The following is a 22,908-nucleotide window of genomic DNA, read 5'->3' as shown; positions in this document are numbered from 1 at the left end:
CATCACCAGTGTGGGGACCTGACGCTTACTGCAAGCCTGGAGCTCAGTTTCAGTAACCGGGATATAAGGTTTGGTCTCAGGCATATAGACGGAGCCAGTTTCCCAGAACTCGGGCACAAGGAGGTTGGCACACACGCCATCTGACTTGATGCTCACTCTCCTGAGTGACTGAGGAGGGGTCCTCCCACCTCTACTTTGAAAGACTGATCTCTGAGCCCAGGTGGGGCTGGAGCAGTAGGCAGGAATTGGGTGGGTCCCAGGGCAGAGAACCAGGTCGGTCACTGCACATGTGTGAAATGGCCAAAGCCTGGAACCTTGAGGGGAGATGCTGCCACAGAACCGACTGTCTGGGAAGGTGAGGTTCCTCAGGAGTCAGGGCATGAAGTCGGGGCCCTGATCCTGTGGACCTCTGCTGTCTGGAGGTGAAACACAGGGAGCCTTCCTGTGCCTGGGAACACACTGTACTCTCAGCTTCCTGTAGCCAGTTGCTCAACCTCAGCTCTGTGGAAACATTCGTGCCCCTCCCTAAATCTGCTTTGGAGGAATAAAACTGGGGTGTCTGGCATCTGTTCTCAGCCAGCCTGGACCCTGGCTCACCTGGGGAGTTGCTGAGGGCATGGCATCTTTAAAGAGCAGCTTGAGGAGTCAGAGCAGGATGCTGAGGTCAGGGATCTTTGGGGCAGGGCAGTGAAGTCAGCCAAGTGTGGTATCTTCAGAGTCTGCTGGGACCCCCTCGGGGTGCCAACTCCAGAGCCACAGGAGCTTCCACTCTCATCCACAGGGACACGGAAAATTGTTGTTGACTTAAGATGTGGCAGTCTAAATGTGTTTCTTCCCCGCTCCCTGAGGGCTTCTGCACCTTAGAAAAAGTCAGTGCTTAACCTAGAGGAATTGTCCAGTTGCTAAGTCATGTCCGACTCTTAGTGACCCCATGGACTGCAGCATGCCATGCTCACCTGTCCTTCACCATTTCCCGGAGTTTGCTCAAACTCATGTCCTTTGAGTCAGTGATGGCATCCAACCATTTCATCCTCTGTCACCCTCTCCTCCTCCCACCCTCAATCTTTCTCAGCATCAGGGTCTTTTCCAGAGGAAAGGAATTTCAGAAATCTGTTCAAATCTCCTTTGAGGAGTGCCGACATAAAACAGCATTTCCTAGTCCATAAGAAAACAGTCATGACAAAATGAGGGTCTTGGCTCAGGGAACCCCTTCCCTGTCTTGGGCTTTGGAGATGGGAGACAAGAGGATACGTGACCTGAGGTGCTGGTTGGTGGCAGACTTGCTTCTGCATTCTTTCCAGGTCCTTCCGGCCAGACTTTGTGCTCATCCGGCAGCATGCGTTCGGTATGGCAGAGAATGAGGACTTCCGCCACCTGATCATTGGCATGCAGTACGCAGGCCTCCCCAGCATCAACTCTCTGGAGTCCATTTACAACTTCTGTGACAAGCCGTGGGTGGTGAGTGAGTCCCTCTTCCCTCAGGTAAAAGGGCAGCATCCTGATCCTCTGTCTCCGGGTCCCTAGAAGGACCTCTGTTGATCCAGACACCATGAGGGGCCAGCTGAGAAGATGTGGGAGGAGCTTCAGCTGGGGCACGGGGTGGAGCAGGCTCTCACAGTAGGACTTTGTTGTCACTGGCTGGGCTGCCTCTGCTGCAGAAAGGACCTTTGGCCTCACAGCAGAGTCACACAAAGATTCTGTGAAGGAGCCCTTCCAGGTCTGCAGCCATCAGATACAGCAATAAAAACACCTACTTCTTGCCTCCGAAAGATTTAACCATTGGAAAGGCCTGAGGCCAGTGGGGACCAAGGGGATGGTGCACTTCAGAGGGATGTCAGTGTCAGAGTCCTACCAAGTGTCTCAGCAACCTTAAAATGAGATTCATCCACACACATACCAAATCAGACGCTTTTATGCTCTGGAAGTGCCCTCTGAGATAATCAGCTCTCATTCCTTCATGGCAGAAACGTGACCATTTTCAGAAGGAAGGTAAGGAGTATAAGACCACTTATGATGTGATGCCAGCTTCAGAGATTTTCCTACATGAACTTCATTTAATCCTCATAATAGCTTTACAAGGAAGGTGTTATTATCATTATTATCACTTTTTACAGAGAAATGAGACCCAGAGAGGATTCAGTAACTCACCAAAGTTTCAGAGCCAGGATTTCTCTCACACCATCCCTGGCATAAGCTGGGTTACCATGTGAGGAAGAAGCTGGTCTGGTGTTCTCTTCCTGGGCTAGTCTGGAAATCTTGGAGGCAGTGGAAGCCTTTGAGCAGAGAGAAGAGTGCAGCTGGGAGAGGAAGTGGCCTGAGATGGATCTAGGCTGCCCTAGCCTCCCTCTGACTGCCAAGGGGATCCAGCTCCTAGAACTCTGCTGCTCCAGGCTGCTCCTCTCAGAAGGAAACACCTGCCCCTAGTCACATCCTTCTCTTCTTGTTTTTCAAGAGTTATTTCAGCTCTCACACACTGGCTTGCCAAGGGTCATGGCACTGGTGGCTGATTGTGGAGTTCCCAGACCCCAAGCTTCTCCCACTCAGGGAGCTGGAACAGGGGTGTTTTTTTTTTTTTTTTTAGCCAAAAGGACCCATCACCTCTGCTCTTACACCTGAACTCAGTCTTCCTACTGGAAGCCAGGGAGACCTGACAGTGTGAGAGGAAGACCAGTGAGCGAGGAGTCGAAAGATCTGGGAGCTGCTGTAGTGGCCCCTCGTTCAGCCTTTCCCTCTGTCTGGCCTGAGGACTTGGAGTCCGAGAGTTCTGCACAAACCAGCTGCCGGAGTTATGTGATTTGAATGGGTTGCTGATCACAGGAGAGCGCGTATGAGGCCGTCAACGAGTTTCCCCTTAGTCACACGGCCTTCCGTGCTGCACTCATCCCTAGCCCTTTCCTCCCTCACCCCTTCAATACTTGCTAGAATTTGGCTCCCTCATAGCCACACAGGGTGGTTCTGCTAGTATCGGCTTTTCTTCTGGGCAATCTCACTAATCAGCCTCCTAAACCACTCTGTGCCCTGGTTTCTTTGTCTGTAAACTAGGAGTGGAGGCTTCCCCAGTGGCTCAGTGATAAAAGAATCTGCCTGCCAATGCAGAAGATGCAGATTTGATCCCTGGGTTGGGAAGATCCCCTGGAGAAGGAAATGGCAACCCACTCCAGTATCCTTGCTTGGAAAATCCCGTGGACAGAGGCGCCTGGTGGGTTACAGTCCATGGGGGGAGGGGGGGTGGTGGCGGTCACAAAGAGTCAGACACGACTGAGCATAAGCATGAAACAAGGAGTGATCACAGTACCTGCCACCAGTCTGCCAGCCTGGTGTTATAGCCCCCAGTGTTGGGGATCAGAAAGAAACTTATTCTGTGCTGCATGTTCCAGAACTGTGCCAGTGGCCAGGGAGGGGCGGGTCAGAGAGCCTGGGCTGGGGCTTTGCCCCTCCTGGGATCTGGGATCTGGTGAGGGTTCACATTCTCACCCATTCACAGTTCCAGCACATTGCCGTTGGCGTCACAGGGGAACAGCAGGGCTCCCTGGCCACATACCAAGTTCTCCCTTCATTTTCACTAAGCAGCTGCCACACTAATGGCATTTTATATATTGTTCACGGGGATGAACAAATCTGGTGACTGTGAAGGGGGCTTCCCTCTGAGACCATGACTTTGGTGTGTGTTTTCTAAATGTCTCTACTGTGGCTGCTCCTGGCATGAGGAGAGGCCTCAGCCGTGTTGTGAAGGCTCCACCTTGCCTCTGAGCACATCGGCTATTTCATAGATTGCCCAGGGCAGGCACATGGGGAGTTTGGAAGCAGAAGTAAGACCTATCAGTGAAAGCAGCATTCCAGGGAGAGCAAGAGTTCTGCCTGCCATATTGCTGCAGATTTATCTGAAAATCCTGTCACTGTATGTGGGGTTTTTTTAGAGGCAAATGCACAAGAGTTGAATTGAAGCATTTTATTTCCAGGAGGGATAAGGGTAACATTAAATTCAGACCGATCTTGAAATCCCATTTCATCTGAGAAATCTTTCCTGATATATTGGATAAATGGTTATGCTGAGCATTATCTTCCTATTCATTGCCAATACCACCCCCAGCTCCAAATGCATTCTTTTGTCTATGTGGAGAGGAAATGACCCTTATCAGATATTACTTTTGTTTAATTGATGACTGTGTGCTTGTGACTGAGGATGAGCTTCCAAGGAGGCAGGGGTTAGATGCCAAGTCTAGTGCTCTGAGCAGAAGGGACTACAGAAGGTGGAGGAGGGCAGCGTGAGTTCCAGGGGAACCAGCTTAGTGCCTGGGAACTGGCTGCCATCTTAGTCTTGACTGTGCCAGGACTCTGGGAGCCCGCCGGGGGCCTTCTTGGCATCAGCGTGGTGTCTGTGTAACTCTGCCACATGCTGGGAAGATAGGGCCCCACATGCCTTGATGCTGTGCCAGGGCGTGGGCTGCAGCAGGACAAAGGTTGTGAGGCAGAGCTGGCATCAGCTGGCGGGGGAGGCTGGAAGGCCTCGGGAGCTCAGGGAGGTATCCAGACACCGAACAGGAGTCCAGTCATTCCAAGTGGCCAGCCAGGACCTAAAGGTGAGGTAGTGGAGGGAATTGGAGAATGCAGGAAAGGTCTGAGAGGTGGTCTTGACAGTCAGAGAATGTGGAAGAACCAGAGAACACCAGCAGGGACGGCAGGGTACAGTCAAGAGCACACTGGGCAGGATGGGACCCGGGCCCTGTCCCAGCACAGCCCCGACTCCAGGCACGATGTGGGAGCCTGTGCTCCCCTTTGCTTCTCTGGCCTTGGTCTCCTCATTTGTAAGACGAGATGTCTGGTCTAGAGACTCTCTGAAGTCTCTTCCAATAATAAAATCTTAGGGCCTTGGGGGTCCATCAATCATACTTGCAGCCCCGGAGGAGGCCTTGGAGATCTAGAGCCACCAACTGCATGTCACTGAGGAAAGTGACCCAGAAACGCCAATGTTTCTCAGCATTTCAAAAATAACAGATTCTGTCTCTACGCACAAAAGGACCACAGCCAATGATCACTAAACAGCAGTCTCATCATGAAATTTAGGAGGAAATACAATGAAAAGATTTTTTTTTTTTTTGGCGTGGTTAAAAAGTCTGAAGAACTGACCAAATTCAGTTGTCTGTTTTATATATGAAGAAAATGAGGCATAGAGAAGCGACATAATTTGCCCAAGGACAAGCAAGTTCAAGGCAGAAGAAGAAGAATCAGAAGACTCTGGTTTTCTAACAACCCAGTTCTGGCTTTTATTGTCTCCCCGTACCAACACACGTGCTAACATCACTGATTGAAAACAGGAACTGGGCTTTTGAAACATGTTCTATCTTTCCCTCCTTTAGTAAACAGAAGGTCGGTTTGATCTGGCAACTCTTCCTTCCAGCAGTTCCAGGTATCAGTGGCTTAGAGTGTGAACCCAGTAGCACCAGAGAGAAGATGCTGGATCACTGCCGCTGCTAGTGCTCTGGGGTGGGTGTGTGTGGAGGTGGGGAATGAGTGTGAACGGACTGAACTGGAAAGTTTCCTGTGGGAAGAGCATGGTCTCTTTAGAGCCTGAAAGGCAGCTGCATGGAGGAGAAGGAAGAGTTACGGGTTAGGACTAAAGGGGTCTGGCTATGAGTCTGGCTCAACTACTTTGTGACCTTGATTGAACAACCTCTCTGGGCCTCAGTTTCTCCACTTATAAAGCAGAGGGGTGGGCAGGGGACACCAGGGACGCTACATGTTCACCAAAGGCAGACCCTGACACTTAAGTACGTGCACTTCACCCCTCCTCCCCGGAGCTGCTGGGGCTTCTCATAGGTGAAGGATCCAGTGAGTTCAGTTCTTAGATGAGCAGTGAGTCCAGAAGACAGTGTCTGTCTTTGCTACCTTCCATGATTTCTTTTCCTTGGCATTCAAATTTCCAAGACTGGGCCCCTTGTTCCCCCATCCAGCTTCATCACTTGCCATCTCTAGAGATGATGGTGGTTAAAGTTATACAGACCCAAATTGCAACCCCAGCTATACCTTTCTTCGCAGCACTGTGGCTTTAGGCAGTCACCTACCCTTCCTGAGCCTCATATGTAAAATGAAGATGATAAAGACCCTAGCTCATCAGTTCGATATGAGGATTAAATGAAATATCATTAACACTGAGTAGGCACTGAATGAATAGTAGCTCACTCTCTCCCTTCCCCAACAGAAGCATATGTTCCTGGAGAATAGAGGGTGGGACACCTCTTTTATATCCTCAGAGCACTTTGCACAAAGCCCTCAGTGGAGCAAATGCAGAATAAATATTTGTTCAATGGATTGCCATTTTGTCTGTTCCAGAAGCTGTCTGGGTAAACTGAAACCTTTGCTTCTCTTTTGCAGTTTGCCCAGCTGGTGGCCATCTACAAGACACTGGGAGGAGAAAAGTTCCCGCTCATTGAGCAGACTTACTACCCCAACCACAAAGAAATGGTAGGTGACTGAGAGGGGCCATCAGTCTCTGCTGTCTGCACTCTGAGCTTAGCCGTGTGCTGGCTGTGGGCCTCTGAGGTGTGCCTCAGCCTCTCAACCCCAGAGAATCTATTGAGGTTGAACTGCAGACCTGCTTTGTGAGGCCACAGTGTCTGGGTTTTAGCTGACAGCCCTCTGTCTCTGAAACTTGGAGACAGAATAGGAAAGAGCAGAAACAGGGGCATTTTATCAAAAGCTGAGAGTAACAACCTAGATGGATCAACAGTCAGAAGATCCTGCTGCTTGCAATTCTAGCCACAAGTCACAGACGGTTACATTCCCTCACCACGTGTCAGCATCCCAATCCGAAAGGCGAGTGGGCTTAATGATTCCTGGCCAGGATAGCTAATATGACACTTGCATGGTTTCAGTGAGATTCTTTAAGCAAATAGTCTGTGAGGAGTGTGGAGTGCTCCTCAGATGTAAGCTTTTGTTCCTGATATTATTTACCAGCCCTTCCATTCCCTGGGCTTCCTCAAAATTCAGATAAGGATTTCACTCTGCTTTTCACTCTACCTTCTCTGAGGCCATCCCAGGATGGCAGAAGGAGCAGAATGATGGGATAGATGGTTGGTACGGAGGCTGCCTCTAATGTTTATACCCCTTCTTCATCTCTGGCCCCACGTTCTCTGCCCCAGGCCTGCGTGGTCAGTGGGTAATTCTACTTAACCCACCAGTGGAGACTCTCTGCCTTAGCTTTCCAAGTCTTGTGTTCCAGGACAGAGATCTCCAGAAGGACTCTCCATTTGCACCATTTCTGTGGAATCTTCTTCTGGTGTTTTGTGCATGCCCCAGCTTATCAGCAAGCCGTATAGAACCTTGGGGCCTTGGAAAGAACTACCTTCTCCATCTTTGCCAGAGCTTCCCCAGGAGAGGCCATGGAACTTTAAGCACTTGTCCCTGATAAATCCTTAAGACCCCCATTAGGGCTTTCCCTTTCAGGACAAGTCAGGAAGGCTTGTAGAGGCAGAGGAACCCTCAGGGGCTGTGCTTGTAGATTTCAGGGCATCCAAGAGAGGACTGAGCAGAAGGCTGGGCGAGGAGCTCTCGAAGCTGGCTTCGTCCTGCTGTAGCATCTAGCAGGCTGACCACTTGAACTGTAACACTTGCAAAGTATATTCCTCACCTACATCCTCTCCCCCAAGGGCCCTTGTGTTCTTTTTCTCCTGTCTTCTAGCCTAAAATTTGCTCTCAAGAGAGGACACCCACCCCTCACCCCTAAGATCTCTGTGAGGCTTGAAGAGGGAATTTCAACTCTATAAGAGAAAGGCTTTTTTTTTTTTTTTTTTTAAGCTTAAAAAAGATTTTGAAGTAGTAATGAAAACATTAGTAATGTAGTAGAGAAGGACTTTCTAAAGGAGACAGAGAAGAAGCCTTTTGGACAGCAGTTGAGGACATTAAGTATAGTTAACCTGGAGAGACAATACCCAAGTCTATTCTTGCTAACTGGGCCAGGCCCTGTGCCAAGAATGGTATAGAGGGGATTACACTGTAGGCTTCACATTGAACGACTCCTTGTCCCCCTTTGTCACCCCGCTAAACAGATTGAAAGTATATCTGAGGATCAGAATGAGTTGAGACAGGAGGAGTAGATGAAACACAGCCAGAGGATGTTGTTCTTTTCATTTCTCCAAATCAGCCTGTTTATGATACTGTCACCCACGTTCTGCTCTTATATCTCACAAGCCCACCCCATCCCGTATGTATAACAGTCATCATTTCTCCCCTGTCAGATCAGTTAAGATAAAAAGAAAACACATTTATCTGGGGAGAAAAAGGAATAGTCCTAGCTTTGAAAAAAGAAACTAAGCCAGAATCAGCAACAAATACCAGCTCAACTAGAAAGTTCGGAGGCAGGGATAAAGGGCTGAGGGCGGGAGAGAAAAGTCCTGCTGCTTTCCCTAGTCCTTGGCCCGACGTGTTCTGGACTGGGGTCCTGGACACAAGCTGCCACATGCCCCATCCCTGCCCTCATGCTGGCCACACCGTCCACCTGGTACTTCCCCTTGTCTGGCATCCATAAAGCAGGTGGGGACAGCCAGCGCCCTGCCAGGAAGGAAAAGGGCTTGGTCTTCGGGACTCTCAAAGGGTTGTGGCGATCCGTCCTAGGGCTGGATGATGTCAACAAACTCCTTCCTGAGGGGCAGGCGTCCCTGGTACCAGCTACAGCTGCCATCAACATGCTTCATGCAGACATAATGCTGGGCCTGGTACCCGTAGAGCTTCCGTTCCAATAGCCAGTCTGTCCAGAGGCACTCATTGGGAGCCGAGATGGTGCAGGGCACTGCATAGCAGGTGGTGATCTAGAGCCATAGCCACACAACATCCAGGTGAGTAGGGTGTCCTTTTTCTATTCTTGCCTTTCAGACTCCTACATGTTCTTACAGCCTAGCTCAAATGCCCCCTGGCTTATAAGGCCCTTGCAAGTCTCCAAATTTCTCCCTTAGTTCTCTTTCCCCTGTACTCTCCACATACAGTATTGCCTCCCAAAAGGCCCGAAGGCCCTTATTCTACCACTGACCTAAGCAAGTCACTTCACTTCCTATAACATGAATTTCTTCCCCATAAAATGGAAATCTTAACTCTTCATAAATTTGTTTTAAAGACTAAATATCTTAAATAAATTAACCATTACAGGTCCTGACAAAAAGACTAGACTCTTTAAGTGGTAGTGTATTATCCCAGTGTGTCTTATATGATGGCTGCCTTCTCAGCCAGAATGCAAGTACATTGAGATCAGGGACTATGGGCCTTGTTGCTTTCCCACCCCCGGCTTTGAACGATGCCTGATCCATCACAAACCTCAAGTATAGTACAGCAAGTGAATAGATCACACACACGGGAAGGAAGGAATACACGAAGGGTGAGGCTGCATGGCCCTTCCCCCACCCCCGAAGACCTTGGAAATAGACAGTCCTTACTTGGCAGCCACAGTTCAGATGGTAGTGGTGATTCAGACTTTCTCTCTGCAGAAAGGATAGGTTCTCCCAGGGCTCAATGTAGTTGCAAAGATGGACAAAGACTTTGCCATCACTGAGGATCTGACCTTAAAGGAGAGATAGAGGAGAGCCAACATGAGGAGTCTGCTTGTGGAGCTCTAGGAGTTCTTGAGGGAGCCCAGAATCACAGCCTCCTCGGTATCTTGTGGTGGAAGTGGTGACATGGGGCTCAGTGAAGGAGCCAGAAAAACCTCTACTGTCTTTATATCAAAGCCATTACCAGATGATGTTTGTATGAGGGAGAGTTGTAGGGCAAAGGGCTTTCCATTAGCATGGTGCAGACAGAGGGATGTGGGCTTTAAGTCAGAATCTTGGTGGAAATCCCTTCTTTTCTATCATTTACTAGTGTATGACCATAAGAAAGCCATGTAACTTCTCAGCTGAAAGATGAGAATAATAAGGTTATTGTCAACATTAAATGAGAGAATACCCATAGAAGATGTTCGATACTTAGTAGGTCTCTCTTCCTTTTCAACCTTTTCCAACCTTTCTCCTGCTCCAGTGATATCTTGGTGAGTCTGTCCCCTTCCCCTTCTTTACATATCACACTCTTTCCTATTTTACAAATACCCTTTTTAGTACCACCTTGTCTGCAAAGCCATCCCTGGCCATACTAGCCCTCACCTCTCTTAGAAGGTCAGTCATTCAGTCATTTACTGGCTGAGCAACTACTATGGCCTGGTGCCAGGAATACAGGAAATAAACACGACAGGATTTCTACCCCTAAGGAGCTAAAAACTAGTAGGGAAGACAAATTGTTGTTGTTCAGTTGCTCAGTTGTGTCCAGTTCTTTTCGACTCCATGGACTGCAGCATGCCAGGCTTCCCTGTCCTTCACTATCTCCCAGAGTTTGCTCAAACTCAAGTCCATTGAGTTGGTGATGCCGTCCAACCACCTCATCCTCTGTCATCCCCTTCCCTTCTCCTCCTGCCCACAATCTTTCCCAGCATCAGGGTCTTTTCCAGTGAGTCAGCTCTTTGCGTCAGGTGGCCAAAGCAGTGCAGCATCAGCTTCAGCATCAGTCCTTCCCGTGAATACTCAAGGTTGACAAACAAGCAGAAAATGATACCGTTGTATGATTCTATACAGGATGTGGTATAAGAACAAAGGAAACACAGTTATCTCTGTCTGTCGAAGGGGTGGGGGCAAGAAGGGTGTCTAAGATGATACTTGGGTTGGGCGTTGAAAGGATGGGTAGGAGTTCAGCTGCCAGACAAGTTGGGGAAGGACTTCTGGACACTGGGACGGATGGACACAGCCCTGCAGAATACCTTTTGCAACTGCAAGTAGTTTAAGCCCCAGGGGAAATGAGGGGCTGGGAACGGCCACTGAGCAGTGACAGGAGGCAGGGCTGGGGAGGTCAGCGGGTCTGCTCTCAGAGGGTATTAGGCAGAAGGGCTGCATCTTCTGCTGCAGAGCATGGGCACCAGGATGAGTTTTCAGTAAGCCTGTGCTTTGTCACTTAACCCCACCTCCGGGTGGACTTGACCTCCCTGAGGCAGCCAGCGCGTGTCTGCATCCCTGATGCACTTCAGCCCCTAGCAGGGGGCAGGTGCTCAGGAAGGAGGTGGCCCCATCAGCTAGTCCCGGGACCTGGAGATGCCAGGGGCCTGTTCTGCCCCTGCTCTCCCATCCAGAGGTGCCCGGTCCAGCACAGTCCACGTCCTCAGAGCTGGGGCCCTCCACCTGCGTGGCCTCCAACACCTGTGCCTTCTTAGAAATTTGAACTGTGAAGGAGCTCCTTGAGGACTGTGGCATGTTTAGTGCATCTCCACTTGCCTGCCCCAGGCCAGGCAGTGAGGAGGTGGTCACTCATTGCTGAAGGGATGGACAGAGAGTGGAATTCCTCCTTCTGTTCTCCCCACCAGCTGTGTTTCTCTTTTCCTGGCCTTCTTTCTAAATATGTTTTATCCTTTAGGGAAAATTTAGATCCCACTTACACAATGAAGGCTTCCCTAGTGGCTCAGATGGTAAAGAATCTGCCTGCAATGTGGAAGACCTGGGTTTAGTCCCTGGGCTGGGAAGATCCCCTGGAGAAGGAAATGGCTACCCACTCCAGTATTCTTGTCTGGAGAATCCCGTGGACAGAGGAGCCTGGTGGGCTACAGTCCATGTGATCTCCAAGAGTCAGACACGACTGAGTGACTACACTTTTACTTTCACTTTACACAGTGAGGCTTCCCTGTCTACAACCACACAGATACCTTCCCTGAACAACAAAATAATTCAGTATTGCGTTCATTCAGTTATGGATTAGATTCTTTTGAGGTACTTTAACTATTTTATCCCAGTCAGTGGAGGATGAGGAGATCTGCCTGGGCCCAAGGTCTTGGAGACAGAATCATATTAGAATCAAGGCTGCTATTAGGGCCTGTGCTTTACTGCACTTCCAGAATAAGGCCTTGGGTGTGAGTCAGTCACGAACCAAGAGTGTGACCCGTCATGGCCGCCTAAAGCTGATGCTATCGTAGGCTACAGTGACTGTTATGTGTGTGTTGTGTATATGTGGGGGTGAGGTTGCGAATGCACAATCCTCCTTTGTTCTGTGTGACTCAGACCTCCCTGCAGTGTGGTCCCCGGTTCAGGGTTCAGTGCTGGGGAGGGACGGGGACAGGCTCTATCCCGCTGAAAGTGGCCAGGACAGGAAGGGGTCTGGGGACCACGGCCAGCAGAACCTGGAGCTAGAGTGCATGTATCTATTGTCCTCAGGCCTCTGAAGGGTCATCCTGGAACAGAGGGCAGAGCTGAACCCACCAGGGGCATTTTCAGAGTGGCATAATTTGGCTCAAGATACCAAAAACCTTAGGCTTCCCAGATGGCTCAGTGGTAAAGAATCTGCCTGCCAATGCAGAGGATGCAAGAGAAGCGGGTTCGATCCTTGGATCAGGAAGATCCCCTGGAGGAGGAAATGGTAACCCGCTCTAGTATCCTTGGCTGGGAAACCCCATGGACAAAGGAGCCTGGTGGGCTACAGTCTATGGGGGTTGAAAAAGAGTCAGACACGACTGAGCATGCACACACCAAAAATCTTACATCATTTAAAGCTGTTTGGAAACAGAACCAGCTGCCCTAGGCTGGGACAGCAGCCTGTGAACTAGGAAGGCAGTGGCACTGACAGGGAGGTTACCAAGGCTTCTCCCAACTCAGACTGCCTTGAGTAACGCAGCTGCTTGTGCCCAAGAAAACGGCTCAGCTTGCTGCCCAGGGTCAGCCTGGCTCCTCCCTGCCTGCCTTCCTAGGGCAGAGACTCATAGGGCCGCTGCTGGTCTTTAACTTACCAGTTAGGAGATACTGCTTCTGGCTGTTAGCTTCTAGTTTCACCCCACAGAGGGAGGAATCAAAAGGCGTATAAATATACTGAATATCGTTGACTTTCTCAAACCCTTTGAACATCTGAAAGGTAATTACGAAAGAGCAATATTGAGTCAGTAAGTGTACTTTATATCTTAACAGGAAAAACTTTTTCTTAATCTAAAAAAGTTAAGTGAAAGTCTAGTTCAGGACTTGTTGCGCACAGATGGCACCGCTGGGTCTTATCTCCCTAAAATATTTAAACCTTGGTTTATTCCAGTGAGAAGGGAGGCTCCTCTAGCAGCCCCACGCACAAGCACAGAGGGCCTGTCCTGCACTGTCCTCTGGCTCCTATGGCCTGTCTTCTACATGTCATCCACTCTGCTTCAGTATCTATACCCCTAGCATCACTGAGCCAGGCCGCCCGAACCACCAGCCCCACAGCCCCACCCCTCCCAGGTCACAGCCCCCACCTCCTCCTAACAGCCCAAGGGGGTGACGCCCTGTCCTGCCCCCATGTACCTTTATCTGTTTGATTTCATACCGGATCATTTTTTGAGGGTCAGCAGGGTCTGTGCTGGCAGGAACTACCTTCTCACTGGAGATCTTGGCCCGGATAGCTGCACAGGAAGAGAAAAGAGGGGACCTTCAGCAGCCGGTGAGAGTGATCCTCCTGGGATCTGGGTGACCTGTGGCTCTCTGGAGAATTCTGAAGGGGGGTTCTGGGTTTAGGTCTCGGTGGGTTGCAAGGAAGATTCTACAATCCCTGGAACTTCCAAACCCCTCGGACCTACCAGGTCCTCGAGTCTCTCCGCTCTGCCTGCTGCTCTGGGGAGTCCAGTTCTCTGCAGCCCAGACTAAGGCGGGTGGAGACGGGCAGGGCCAAGGAGCCGCATGAGGGCAGTCAGTGTGCAGTCATCCACTGCTGTAGCCCAGGACCTCAGAGAGAGCCCGACCAGCTGACGTTGGCAAATGTTTATTGAATTAATAAATATCCTGACTGTGCACAGAGGTAGTTCATCTCTTTGTTGTTCGGGTAGTAATCAAAACCTATTTATGAAGTTCTTCCTCGGTGCCTGGTCTAACACTGGGTCCTAGGCCCACAAGCATGGTTAGGGAAGGGCCCCCACCTTGCAGAACTCTTGGTTTAGTGGAGAACACTCTTACAAAGACCAACAGCACAGCACACTAGGGGCACAGAGATGTTGGAGATGTTGTGGTAGCACCAGGAGTCAGGAAGCCTTCAGAGAAGAGGAGACTCCCTGGTTTTGAAGGATGAATAGGAGTTTGCCAGGAAGTTAAGGGTTTTTGAAGAAGGGCATTCCAGGCAGAGAGAAAGGGTAAAGGGTGTGTGTTGGGGTGGGGCCGTGGTGACAACCTCAGTTATAGTCTTGGATACAGAGGGATGTTTATCATGAAAGCCCAACCCTCTGAACCCCCTCCCCCCCAACCCCCCTAACCAATGGATCAGAATAATCACTGGATAGTTCCGGAGACTTGTTATTCAGTGACATCCCATAACTGCAGTAGGCAGGGGAGAGGGGATCGCTCTGGAGCCCTTTACACTGTCTTTGGGCTCATTCTCTCAGTTGTAGCTGACTCTTTGCAACCCCATAGACTGTAGCCCACCAGGCTCCTCTGTCCATGGGATTTCCTAGGCAAGGATATTGGACTGGGTTGCCATGCCCTTCTCCAGGGGATTTTCCCGACCCAGGGATCGAACCCTTGTCTCTTGAGTCTCCTGCATTGGCAATTGGGTTCTTTACTACTGCGCCACCTGGGAAGCCCTACACTGTCTTTGATTCTCTGGCAAGTCAGCGGGTCTCTGCGTTTGCATGGTTGCTATGGCGCCGGCCCGGCCCAACCCACCGGTCGCAGCAGGAGGCAACTGGGGCGGGATTTGAGCTCCACCCCTTCCCTCGAGACTCCAAGTCCGCGGCGCGGCCCCACCTCGACCCCACAGACCCCCACCCACTGCTGGGGCCCTCGAGGGCTCCCCCGGACTCACCGAGCGCCGAGTGGCAGACGTGCTGCTGGGGGTGCGCAGGGGCGCAGCTGCACGCCTCGCCCAGCCCCGGCGGCCGCAGCAGCGCCAGCAACCGCAGCAGCAGCGCCCAGCTCGGCACGGGCCGGGGACTCTGGGGCATGTCTCCGCAGGGCTGCGACTGATCCTGCGGGGACTGTCAGACCACACTGCCCCTCCACGGCTTCTCCAGAGCGCGGCGCGCCCCTCGCCCTTGGCTTTATGAGGTGGACCTAGAGCCAATCCCGCCCCAGTGGGCTCCGCCCTCCCTTGGCCGCAGGCCACCCTCGGGCGGCCGACCCGCGGCCCTCCTGGCCGGCAGGCTCAGTAAGGCGCAGGGGAGAGCCGCGAGAGTCCCCGTGCTGTTTCCCTGCCTGAACCTTCTCGAAGTAGAGGGAAGGCACCGGGAAAGGGGATGGCGTCAGGACAGAAGGACAGGGCCACAGAGACAGATGCTTGGGGAGCACAGAGACCAAGGGTCTGTGACTCAGACAAAAGGAGCAAGAGTGCGGAGAGGCTCAAACAGAAAGAGTGAGACAGGCAGAGTCAGAGAGAGGCAGACAGAATTACAACAGGCAAGAGAGACAGCGACAGAGAAGGCCGGACCTCTTGCTGAGCTGCACACTGGGAATGAGACAAGCTCCTCAGGGCTTCTTTCAGCTGCAGGAAGTGTTTTCAATGCCCTATTTATGAGGCTCCAAAGCAACAGCAAACAGTAATGGAACAGGACAGGGAAAGTTGGGGTGTGTGTGTGTGTGTGTGTCTTGGCTCTATTGGCTGGGGGGTGGGGAGAGACAGCGGAGAAAGCAGCCGGTGCCTTAGAAACCCTTTTGCGTTCCCCGAGCCCATGCAGATGGCGTGAGGACAGTGCTCTTTGAGGGGCTCAGAGCATGGGGTGGCCCATCACTCGGGGCAAACCTGGGCCCTCAAAGCCCTTTCTCTGCTCTTGGCCACCCTGATGTCCTGTCTCAGGGCCCCACTCAGCCGAGAGACTGCGTCTTGTTATAGAGGGCGGGGCCGCTTTGAAAACGAGTGAGGCACTCGTGGACTGGCGCCTGTGCTGTTTGACGGGGAGCGTAGTGCTCCGAGGCTGCGAGTAGAGACCCTCGGGGTGGTTGGAGGGAGTCTCCACAGTCTTGCACAGGACAGTAGGAGGCTGGGTGCCGCTTCTCTCAGGCGCTTCACACCCTTGCCTCAAACTGAACTTGAAGCTCCTTGCCCCAGCCTCAGCTGGCCGCAGCCAGGAGTGCTGAAATCCTCAGGTCAGGCACTCCCAGTATCTGGTCACACTCAGGATTCCCACAGGAATCTGACTTTTCGTCAGAGTCAGTAGTGTATCCTCTGAAAGACTTCTTTTCGTCTCGAGGTGGTCATGATGTTTGCAAAGAAGGCAGCTGAGAGAGCACTGACCTGACTTAGAAAGGACCAGATTTGGCGTCCGGGTTGGATCTTCGTGCAACCCCAGCCAGAGTGCTGTCTGATGTGGGATTGGACAGGCTCTCGAAAGCCTCCCGTTTGGCCTCTGCCCTTGGCGGATATGAAGGCTGAGGCCCAGGGAGGCGTTGCCGAGAGACTGGGATGCAGGTCTCCTGACGTCTGGTCCCCTCTACCACGTTATTTCTCCCTTGGCCATTGTGTAACAGCTTGAAATCCTGCCTTTGGGGGCTGGCTTTTCTTCTTTTAAGTCTTTGTGGTTTCTCTGTTAAAATACGGCTATCTCGAGGTAGTGGTGAAGGACAGGTAGGTCTGGTGTGTCACCCCCATGGGGTCGCAAAGAGTCAGACACGACTGAGCCACTGAACAACAAGGTAGCATTTACTTTCTTAAGCTTCTCTTTTGAATGGTAAACATGCTGAATTCTTATGTTAGCTCTTTTCCAACCCAAACTGGGCAGAAATATGCCTTTGCATTCTGAGCTGTGTTTGATGCTGAGTTTGAGGTGTTGGTGAGCAAGGAAGAGAGTGTAAGAGGGGAGAAAAGCCAGGTTCAGTGCAGGAAAGCTGGACACATGAAGGGTGACGCAATGAGTCTTAAAGATGCAGAGAATACCAAACAGGAAAACGGGCTCCTTGTAGTTCTGCCACTAATATGCTCTGACCTAAGGCAAGTCACTGTCACTCTGTTTTTAAATTCTTAAATTTCTGATGCAAATAGGTTGCACTGGTTCTTTAAAGAGCCCTTCCAAGGGTGTTCCCAAGAAAAATATTTGTAGGTTTCCCCAGAGAGACAGGTACACTCTGACCAATTCAATCCTTTCTCTGTTTTCAGCTGACTCTGCCCACGTTCCCTGTGGTGGTGAAGATCGGCCACGCTCACTCGGGCATGGGCAAGGTAAGGCCAGGGCCTCTGTGCTCTGGGGTTGAGGCCACAATGGGAGCTTTTCCGGGAGCCCGGTTGTGGACTGTTCTTCTGCCTCAGTTGCTGATGAATTCTTTCCGAGGTGAAGATGATATGGCCCCTCTAAAACCATGAGTGTTACCCAGGCAGGCCTCTTGCAGCAAGCAGAGTGTAGGCCACCAGACTGTCCCTGTGCTCTTTGCAGCAAATGTGGCTCCCCAGCCCTGGGAAGGGAAGCTCAAGAGTGGGGACCTCCTAAGGAGATGTGGCACCCAGGTTTGCCTCTGGGTGCGAGCATCGTGATGAGCCTGGGGGCCCAGGGCTCTTGTGACTCTCAGTATGTGTGTGTGTGTGTGTGTGTGTGTGTGTGTGTGTGTGTGTGAGACTGTGCGCGCATGCGTACCTCCCTTTCTGCCTCTCTGCTTTCCTCCACCATTAGGTCAAAGTGGAAAACCACTACGATTTCCAGGACATTGCCAGCGTGGTGGCCCTCACCCAGACCTACGCCACTGCAGAGCCTTTCATTGATGCCAAGTATGACATCCGGGTCCAAAAGATTGGCACCAACTACAAGGCTTACATGTGAGTGGGGTGGGGGCCCCCGGACACCCGTCACTGTCTCCTCAGCTCAGGGACAATGCTCAGCCTCCAGGCAGCAGCCAGCTCTCAGTTTGGCCTCCCCTGGCCCCACAAGGTAGAGAACACAGCGAGGGCACCATGCACATCGGGGCGTCTTGGCCTGGCTTCCTTTCAAGGCAGAGGAGGGGATCCCGAACTGACAGGAGGCAGAAAATGAATATTTATTTTCATTCGCCTGTAAGTGAAACCCGACGCTCTCCGCAGTTGTGAGCAGACTGGAGTAACCGCAGGAGTTAGTACACAGACGTGTGGTTTGTCACCAGCGGTCACCACAGAGGTTTTTGTATCACATATGCTCGTGGCAGATACCTTTAAATACCAATTGCTTTTATCACTACTTACAAGTCATGGGAGTTAGACTTGCAGCTACATTCATACCTGTAAATACATTTGTTATTTATAGAAAAAGACTTATATTTTTACACTAATCAGAGAGTTATTGTTTTTGATAACTTTTTTGATAATTACTTTAAATCATTGAGTTCTTCTGCTGTCCTGTGTATTTTATTTTACACTTATACATCTTCAGTATTTCATACATCGAAAGGAATCTGTAGGCTTCACGAGGCTGCCAGAGCACAGAAAAAGCTAAGAAACTATAAATATGTAGCCCTGTAGACACTACAGAATGTGAAAAGCATTGTGGTTATGAGAATAGGTGACTGTTCCATGTAACTGGGTCCATTTGCCAAAATGAGAAGGGAAAGGCTTCCTGCGATAGAATTGAGAAAAAGAAAAGATTTCAAGACTACCCGATCTTCTGAAATATACATCCAAACACAAATGGCTTACAAGTCCAATTTTGGAAATAGTAACTTCACATTTTCCCCGATAACTCAGTTGGTAAAGAACCCGCCTGCAGTGCAGGAGACCCCAGTTCAATTCCTAGGTTGGGAATATCCCTGGAAAAGGGAAAAGCTACCCATTCCAGTATTCTGGCCTGGAGAATTCCATGGACATGGGGTCACAAAGAGTCGGACAGGACTGAGCGACTTTCACTTTCACTTCAACTTCACACTTCAAAAAAATTTAAGGTGGTATTTTTCTTCACAAAGAAAGAACATCACAATCTATGAATGTGACCTTTGCCACACTGGACTTGAGCTCCCATCAGGGTGGAGCAGCTTCCCTCCCCTTCACCCACCTATTTTCATTTTTCTTCCCTCGTCTTTCTTTTTAGGGTTTATACTCCCTGCCCCTCGAGAGAGTTAGGAGCCCGTCCCTGTGCGCCCTTCTTGTAACCCCTCGCACACCTCTAGCTGAGCACTCTTCGCACACGGGCCTTTGTACGGTGCTCCTCTGAGCTCTCTGGGTGGTAATGACAGAGTCATTGCGCAGCCTGCTTCCTGGTCAGCCTGCTTCCTGGTGCAGCAGCAGACTCCTAGGAGGCACCCAACGAATATGCAGAGAGAAGCCTTGTGGGGAACTGAGGCACCGAATCCTTTTTACAACTTTATTGGCCAGATTCCTACTTTCTGAGTTTATCGTTTTTTATTTAAAGCTATTCTGCTTCAGAAAGGAATTTAAGGTTGCTTTAAGAGTACACACAATGTGGGACTTCCCTGTGGTCCAGTGGTTAGGACTCTGCACTCTCACTCCTGAAGGCCCGGGTTCCGTCCCTGGTCAGAGAACTAAGATCCCAAGTGCTGTGCATGGCCAAGTAAATAAATAAATAAAATAAGGAAGTATGCACAATATAAGATAGGAAGATGCAGGTTCAATCCCTGGGTCAGGAAAATCCCCTGGAGGAAGAAATAGCAACCCACTCCAGTATTCTTGACTGGGAAATCCCAAGGACAGAGGAGCCTGATGGGGTACAGTCCATGGGGTTGCAAAGAGTTGGACACGACTTAGCACAATTTAAAAGACCGTTATAAAAACTAGCTAAAAGTAGTAGGAAAAGCCATGATTTTGGTACTGATGAAAGCAGATTTCCTATTCTTTAGTTTTAAAATCCCATAAATAAACAAAAAAGCATCGACGATGGTAGAGCAAGAGGGTCTTGATCCTTAAAAGGAGGAACCACATTTTTAAAAATTGAGGTTCCTGAAAACAACTTAAATGGAGCATAAGAAAAGAGAATCCCCAACCACTGATGAGGGGTAAGCGACGAGAGCAGCTTTAGAAAATATTCACTTTTACTTGTGAGGGACTGTCAGTTATTTGGGCAAATGTTTAGGTTCTCTCAGCTCCTCTTCCCCAAACGTTTGGCCATCTTCTTGCTCTCAGAAGAAGGAACTGACCTGACAGTAGCCAAGGTAAGTTTTGAGATTCTTCCCTTCTGCCCAAGCCCTCACCTAGAGACCAGGAGATGGCTAGGCTTGGTGGGAAGAGTGCACCGCCCCTGCTGTCTGTCAGTCAGCAATAATGTGGGTCCCTCTATGGACGTCGGATGGCCTGTGAGTCCTGAATGGCCATTGAGCTGTCCCTGAATGGCTTCTCAGCTTCCCCTCTGCTCCCGTGTGCCCCAGGTAGCCTTCATGGATCTGTGCCTGGCATCCCATTGTTAGAGAAAGGTGTGAAGCATAAGGGGCTTTACTATTACTCACTCAAAAGTTTCTGACACCCTATTATGGATCATGGCCTTGTCCTGCAGACAAGGAAGTGAGGGACTCTGCCCAGCCTGGTCACAGGGGCACACCTATGAAGCACCAGTGCTAGGAAGACAGCGTTATTTTTTCTCTGATCTGTCTTTGTGTTTCTGTTCACATAGAGCAAGCCACTCAACTGTGAGTTGTTCATCTTTTCTGAACTAGGCAGTGGGGTGTAGGGGAAAGCGAAACCCAGTGAGGGCACCAAGAGTCCTGGGCTTGTTGTTTAGTCACTAAGTCGTGTTCAACTCTGCGACTCCAGGAACTGCTGCACGCCAGGCTTCCCTGTCCTTCACTACCTCCTGGAATTTGCTCAGACTTATGTCCTTTGAGTTGTTGATGCCATCCAAGCATCTCATCCTCTGCTGCCCGTTTATCCTCTTGCCTTCAGTCTTTACCGGTATCAAGGTCTTTTCCAATGAGTTGCCTCTTTGCATCAGGTAGTCGAAGGATTGGAGCTTCAGTGTCAGCACCAGTCCTTCCAATGAATATTCAGGGTTGATTTCTTTTAGGATTGACTGATTTGATCTCCTTGTAGTCCAAGGGACTCTCAAGAGTCTTCTCCAGCACCACAGTTGGAAAGCATCAATTCTTGGCACACAGCCTTCTTTATGGACCAACTCTCACATCCATACAAGACTACATCCATACATACACACCTTGATGTACGGACCTTTGTCAGCAAAGTAGTGTCTCTGCTTTTTTGATATGCTGTCTAGGTTTGTCATAGCTTTTCTTCCAAGGAGAAAGCATCTTTTAATTTCATGGCTGCAGTCACCATCCACAGTGATTTTGGAGCCCAAGAGAAGAAAATCTGTCACTGTTTCCACTTTTCCCCATCTATTTGCCATGAAGTAATGGAGCTGGATGCCATGACCTTAGTTTTTTCAATGTTGAATTTTAAGCCAGCTTTTTCACTCTCTTCTTTCATCCTCATCAAGAGGCTCTTTGGTTCCTCTTCATTTTCTGCCGTTAGAGTGGTGGCATCTGCATATCTGAGGTTGTTGATATTTCTCCCAGCAATCTAGATTCCAGCTTGTGATTCATCCAGCCTGGCATTTCACATGATGTACTCTGCATATAAATTAAATAAACAGGGTGACATACAGCCTTGATGTACTCCTTTCCCAATTTGGAACCAGTCTGTTGTTCCATGTCCGGTTTTAACTGTTGCTTCTTGACCTGCATACAGGTTTCTCAGAAGACAGGTAAGATGGTCTGGTATTCCCATCTCTTTAAGAATTTTCCACAGTTTGTTGTGATCCACACAGTCAAAGGCTTTAGCGTAGCCAATAATGTAGAAGTAGATGTTTTTCTGGAATTCCCTTGCTTTTTCTATGATCCAACAGATGTTGACAATTTGGTTTCTGGTTCCTCTGCCTTTTCTAAATCCAGCTTGTACATCTGAAAGTTCATGTTCTGCTGAAGCCTAGCTTGAAGGATTTTGAACATTACCTTGCTAGCATGTGAACCTAGTTTGACTAAGATATACAATCTTGGACGAGTCAGCTAACCTTTCTGAGTCTCAATCTCCTCATCTGTAAAGTGGGGGCAAAAACTGCAGCCTACTCACACCAGGGAATTTTCAGTGAGGCTCTGGTAGGGGATTTGGGATGGAGCAGCCTTGCAAGGGAATCAGCACTGTACAGATGTGAGGCGTTGGGCTCGGCTCTCTAGGCTGGCGCAGGGCTCTGAAGAACCTGCCACATGTCTTGGTTCCCAGTGTCTGGTATCGGATCTCCAGGGAGGAGACTCCTGAGAACTGCTGAGCAGAGAATCACATCATCAGTCTCCAGTCATAGTGAGTGACAAGGCCGGCATGTGTAGGGAGTGACTGGGCTCTGTCAGTGGATGAGCGTGGCTTTTCTGTCCCTGGGCCATCCCCTTCCTCTTGACTTTGTCTCAGTGAAGACTAATTTACAGTTTACTTAAAACCTGTATAATTTGGTCCTCATGGCAGCCCTGTGTTTACACAAGGATAAATAAGGCTCAGAGAGGTGAGGTGATTCACCCAAGGTCACCCAACCAGTCAAGAGCAAATCCAGAACCAGAAACCAGGTCAATTGCCTCCTCCTTAGTCCAACACCAATTGAGTCTATGTAACGTGTGGCCACAGATGGAGGACACAGGGCACGGAAGAGAAGCCTTGGGGACTTGACTCCATGGGCTCCACGTGAGGGATGAGGCAGCTTAAGCCTGAAGAGGCCAGCCGGCTTCTCCAGAGCCACAGTGCTGATACTGTAGGCCCTCAGTGTTAACTGTTGAAAGAATAAGTGAGCTAGTAAGGAAGCCACGGGATGATACTCACTGGAGCCTGGAGGGTGTTTCCAGCACCAACAGAATTCAGCTTGTGCATACCAAGGCAGCCCAGATACCAAGTGGGTGGGCTGATGGGAATACTAGACCCAATTTGTTGTCATTGTTTAGTTGCTCAGTTGTGTCTGACTCTGCAATCCCATGGACTGCAGCATGCCAGGCTTCCCTGTCCTTCACTATCTCCTGGAGTTTGCCCAACTCATGTCCATTG

At 50.1% G+C, this 22,908-nt stretch overlaps 2 protein-coding genes across 4 annotated transcripts in view; one reads left to right on the top strand and one right to left on the bottom strand.

Annotated features, from left to right (window-relative positions):
- The window catches only part of SYN2 (synapsin II), a 190,074-nt gene that overhangs the window by 111,391 nt on the left and 55,775 nt on the right, over window positions 1-22,908 (top strand). For all 3 annotated transcript variants that reach the window (XR_009732589.1, XM_061397199.1, XM_061397198.1), the window contains exons 4-7: window positions 1,302-1,458; window positions 6,373-6,462; window positions 17,083-17,145; window positions 17,591-17,733. Coding sequence is in view for 2 of the 3 variants with exons in the window: in XM_061397199.1 (XP_061253183.1) it covers window positions 1,302-1,458; window positions 6,373-6,462; window positions 17,083-17,145; window positions 17,591-17,733 (453 nt within the window). In the remaining variant the exon portion in view is untranslated. The remainder of the gene's footprint in view (window positions 1-1,301; window positions 1,459-6,372; window positions 6,463-17,082; window positions 17,146-17,590; window positions 17,734-22,908) is intronic.
- On the bottom strand, window positions 3,935-15,515 carry TIMP4 (TIMP metallopeptidase inhibitor 4). The gene is made up of 5 exons (XM_061397200.1): window positions 14,800-15,515; window positions 13,314-13,411; window positions 12,779-12,893; window positions 9,423-9,547; window positions 3,935-8,804 (listed from the first exon to the last, which is right to left on the bottom strand). The coding sequence occupies exons 1-5, from the start codon at window positions 14,936-14,938 to the stop codon at window positions 8,607-8,609; spliced, it is 675 nt and encodes a 224-aa protein (XP_061253184.1). The 5' UTR covers window positions 14,939-15,515; the 3' UTR covers window positions 3,935-8,606.

The sequence above is a fragment of the Bos javanicus genome, chromosome 22 (genome assembly GCF_032452875.1).
Source record: "Bos javanicus breed banteng chromosome 22, ARS-OSU_banteng_1.0, whole genome shotgun sequence".
In the NCBI taxonomy this organism is placed as follows: Eukaryota; Metazoa; Chordata; class Mammalia; order Artiodactyla; family Bovidae; genus Bos; species Bos javanicus.
This window is presented reverse-complemented; position numbering and strand designations above follow the sequence as displayed.

Bases quoted from the DNA above. Each gene is read 5' to 3' on its own strand.
- TIMP4 (XM_061397200.1), bottom strand. From the start codon at position 14,938: ATGCCCCAGAGTCCCCGGCCCGTGCCGAGCTGGGCGCTGCTGCTGCGG. The intron at 12,894-13,313 runs GTACATGGGGGC...ATTACCTTTCAG, and splicing joins ATGAAATCAAACAGATAAAG to ATGTTCAAAGGGTTTGAGAA. The intron at 9,548-12,778 runs GTAAGTTAAAGA...CTCTCCTTTAAG, and splicing joins GAAGCAGTATCTCCTAACTG to GTCAGATCCTCAGTGATGGC.